The sequence below is a fragment of the Nicotiana sylvestris genome, chromosome 2 (genome assembly GCF_000393655.2).
Source record: "Nicotiana sylvestris chromosome 2, ASM39365v2, whole genome shotgun sequence".
NCBI lineage: Eukaryota > Viridiplantae > Streptophyta > Magnoliopsida > Solanales > Solanaceae > Nicotiana > Nicotiana sylvestris.
The window spans coordinates 155,897,585-155,902,346 of NC_091058.1; the positions used below are offsets into that span (position 1 = coordinate 155,897,585).

Here is a 4,762-nt window from a genome sequence, read left to right on the forward strand (position 1 = left end):
TTATTGATTAAAGATGTAAACCAAGTATGAAGTTTGTGATGGTGTCGTTAAATTAAAGATTCATGCCTGGAGAGCACTTGGCATATTGGGTTGTGAACTGGGGAGGATTACCCCGATTGTGATGGTTGTTCTTGTGTGTTATGAGAAAAAATGGGAGTTATTATGGACCTTTGAAAGGTTATCAGATTAGTTCAGTGTGATCAGAATCGGCTTGAAGTCGATGGATAGATTTAATGTGAATAATGGCTCTATATCAGGCCAGATGTGTGCATTTTAGTAACGCGGTCCTCATGGAGGAGTAGTTAGGTTGATGTTTCATTGTCAGATATTTTGCGTAGTGATACATTGCGCCGTGTGAGTTTTGAGACGACTTGAGAAATTGCTATGTGTTGAGAATCTGTGTAGGAATGACGTTATATGAGCATCTTGGCTCTTGAAATTCAGATTGTACATCGCACCTCTGTTATGCTTGAGTTTTGTAGCTTATAACGCTATATGTCCCTTAGAGATATTATTATGCACTTAGCATGCTTACGACCGATTCTCGATATTTTGTTGTAATGAGCAAATTTGGATCGATGTGCATCTCCTTATGTGAGATCTATGTGTGGATCGGGTGGCACGCCACCATGAGTATGTTATTTGGATCGGGTTGCACGCCGCAACAGTGTGATGTTGAGTATAGTTTTCTATATGCTATTTTGTATGCCTTGTTTCCTGTTTTCTAAGGAAAGTCTTTATTAGTGTGTGAGATTGGTAATTCTTTCCAGAGTTTGTTTTCCTTTTGTACCGCGTTCGAATTGGTAGCTTATTGGCATATTGAGGCATCATATGCGACTTTTGATTATGTCTGGGGTGGCTTATTGCCTGAGCAGTTCGTAATGGGTGAGACAAGATCATTGAATTTGAGATTAGTGCAATCTGAGTATATGAAGTAAATTAATGAGCTAAGACCATGATTTTGCTCAAAATGAGGTGATAGTTCTTGCTAGGAGTATAGAACTAACGAATCGTTGTCTCGACAGTGGTCATGAATTTATGCATACCTCATCCGTCATATCAATATTGTAAGAGTTAGAACAATACCTATGTACATCATGCAGAACATGAGATGTGTATTGATTTTCTTCTAGGTGATTAGAGAAAAAAAAAGCTTCAGATGATTAGGGCGAATGATCTTCGGATGATTAGGGAAATAGTATTGCTAATTGAAAGTGACTTGACGAGAGTATATGTCTCATAAAAAGGTAATTTTATTAAACTAATGATATTTCGATAGTATTGCGGCATGTTCTTGTTGGGTGCGCTGATGGTACTGATGAGCTTAAGGTAGACTCTTTCGTTTGAGTCATTTTTCATGACTTGAGTATGTTCAGGCCGTTTCTTATTGGTGCGCGTATTATGAAAGTTGTGGCTTAGGCCTGTGTTGAGGTGTCATATCACCAGAGTGGTGTGTTGTATTCGAGGTGATCATTGGGGTCATTGATGAATACGAGCAGATTTGATTTCAGCATGTTGATGGGTAAATATCGATGTTCGGTTTTAAAAAAAAAAATTGTTACTATAATTGCTAGAGGAGAAATGGCCTCATGAATGGTTGATCTGAGCAATGGTTATGATTTATTGCGTGTTTCAATTATCATTGGCAGTATATGAGAGTGTTGGAATGAGACATTGGCTAATAAGAGATTTCTATCGGTATTTGGTTGTGGTGGGCAGCTGCTGTGAATGGAAGGTATTGCTGCATTTGTTTGAGTTATTGGTATATCATACAATTGCACCTAAGGTTGCAGGCATAGTCTATTACAGCTGGTTCAAACTTATTCTGAATGTAGGTGTGAGGTTCTGATCTTGTGTATGATTCCGAAAAGGGTGAAATATGGCTCTATGATTTATGGGCTAGACTAGATTGTGTGATCTTAGTTACAACGCGTTATCAGACCCATGTGAGATAGGGTGACGTGGGATCATCCCCGGGTTTATGCTTGATAAGGTCATTCAGCTTTTGGTTGGCTTCTAGGATAACTCTGGGTACTCTCGAGGATGAGCGTTTGTTTAAGTTGGGGAGAATGTGACGACCCGACCCGTTGTTTCATGAGTTACTATCTCGTTCATCCCATTTTCTGCTTCCTCATGTTTCATTATTGGTATTGGGTGCATTAGAATTTATTTGGAGCGATTTTGATAAGAAATGAGATATTTAGTCTCTTTTAAGAAGGTTTAAGTTGAAAAAGTCAACCGGATGTTGACTTATGAGTTAGAGGGCTCGGATGTGAATTTCAACGATTCAGTTAGTTCCGGGAGGTGATTTGTGACTTAGGAGCAGGACCAGAAGTAATTTTGGAGGTCCGGTGTTGAATTAGGCTTGAATTGGCAAAGTTAGTATTTTGGCGAATTCCGGTTTATATTATGTAAGTATATAGTATTACTGTTAACATATTGCAGGAAGTTTAAGAGTTTTCTTAATATGCAATGAAATAATCTTAAAGTTAGTGTAATTTTGGATGGAGGATAATTATTTCAAATGTATATGAAATAGTAAAACATTTATTAGAATCACATAGTAGTTCCTTTAAACAGTAAAACATATAATTATTTTCTTAATCTGTATTCTCTAAAATCCTATTTCTTTCTCAATTCCAAAGATAGTTATTAAATATAAATATTATACCAAAATAGTCTAATTATAACGTTAAAATAATAATTTATTCATATCTAATTCACCTGGCTAAACTAATTTCACGATACTTTCTCCTATAAATAAGTCCAACATCACTTGATGTTAATCACTCCTCTAACAATTCTAGGTGAAAGAAAAATGGCCCAACAATTTAACTTTCTCCTCCTCTCATGTCTCTTAGTCATTGTTGTTGCTTCTTCTTTCCTTCATGTTTCCTCCGCAAGGAGTGGCTTGAGACATAATTTTCTTGATAGTGAGAAGCCCATAAAAAATCCAAATGACCCTACAGTTGTGGGAATCGCAACATTTGCTGTGAATGAGCACAACAAGGAGTCTAAAAGCAACTTTCAACTTGTAAGAGTGATGGCAGGAGGAACTGATGTAATTCCTGACGGAACTGTTTATCAACTCGAAATCAGTACTAGTGAATCAAATGTTATCACAACCCGTCTTGTGGCTGTTTTAGTGCATCCAGACAATGTTAAAGAACTTATTTCCTTTGAATGATTATCTTTTCTTATAGTTTAAGTGTATGATCATCTAGAAACGATTATCTTCAAAGTATTTGTATGAAATAAACCATTTCAATTAAATACTTTATCCTATTCTATTGATTCGTTTGGCCATATTAACAAATGGATGATAATTTTTTAATTTTGGATAACTTGTATTAATCACATTGATATTTTACAAAATTAAACTCTAAATGTTCCAATTGTCTTTTGTCTCAAAATATATATCACGTGTTATTTTTTGATTTACTAATCCATCCTTTATATTGGGGAAATTGAGCAGAACTCCTTGTTCTACGAATCTTGAACTATGTCACGACCCCAGATCGTCCTCCGTGAACCATCGTGATGGCACTTAGTCTCTACGACTAGGAAAGCCTAACAATGCGGAATATAAACAACAATTACGGAAGAAATAATTTAAAAAAACCGAAATAGTAAAATAAAACAGTGTTTAAGATGCCGCCTGACAGATAACAGTACAAAATCTCAATCTAACACTCCCAAAATCTGGAACCCCATGAATCACAAGCTAAGAGATACATAAGAAGCTCTAACTCCAGAAATGTATAACAAAAGGAAAACTACTAAAGGGCTATACTATTACAGAAAGATAGAAAGGAACTCCTCGGTCTGCGAACGCGGCAGATATACCTCAAAGTCTCTACAGAAGCGCCTCACCTCAAGGATGATAAGACTGAGTGGAAGTACCTGGATCTGCACAACAAAAATGTGCAGAAGAGTAGCATGAGCACACCACATCGATGCCCAGGAAGTATCAAGACTAACCTAGGTGGAGTAGTGACGAGGAACAGTCAAGATACCTACCGGTCTAATAAACTGTACAAATATAGGAACAACGGAACATGATGTATATATGAAGACTACACGAAATAACTAACAATACTAAAATCACAATAAGGGAAGAAAACAACAAGTAACAATGAAAATACTAAGAATAATGACATAGAAGAGCGAGCGAAAACACAAACCCAAATCCTAAAGTCACAATATAGTAAAGGTAAGCAATAACTCAGATCCTACGACAATGTTCACATCAGGTCTTATCCAACAATTTCCACGAAGTACCTAATCTCGGACAAATTACAGCTCACGAGTCCCAATACCTGAAATCTAACACTTGGCATCCTGTGCCCCCATCAACCTCATGGTCATGCTGACAACTCACTTGCTAACTAGAGCCACTCTCACATATATAACAAGTAAACGAGGGTGTACATCTATACTCAGCAAAATCAGGAGGACTTCACATCCAATAGGAGTGTTTAACTACGTGTATGCTTGTGCAAATGCCTTAACATATCTCCTACTAGCTAATGAGCGTAAGGAAAATAACGAACAACACGTAAGATGTTTCCTCACAACTTCCACGAGATAAAGCTCATACAGGTAAGCGTACCACAATACAATAGTAAACAACAAGAATGTCCCCAGGCCATCACAAATCCTCACAATCAATCCCTGATATAGCCCACCTTGTTTTGCCATGTGTTCAAATAATAACATAATAAGTGCCCGTCTTATTTCTCCACACGTGCATCATAATGTT

The 4,762-nt window shown here is 37.0% G+C and overlaps 1 protein-coding gene across 1 annotated transcript; it reads left to right on the forward strand.

Moving 5' to 3' along the window:
- The first annotated feature begins 2,818 nt into the window (after positions 1-2,818).
- LOC104238866 (cysteine proteinase inhibitor 4-like) lies at positions 2,819-3,187 on the forward strand. The gene has a single exon (XM_009793358.2). The coding sequence runs from the start codon at positions 2,819-2,821 to the stop codon at positions 3,185-3,187; it is 369 nt and encodes a 122-aa protein (XP_009791660.1).
- Positions 3,188-4,762: the final 1,575 nt, after the last annotated feature.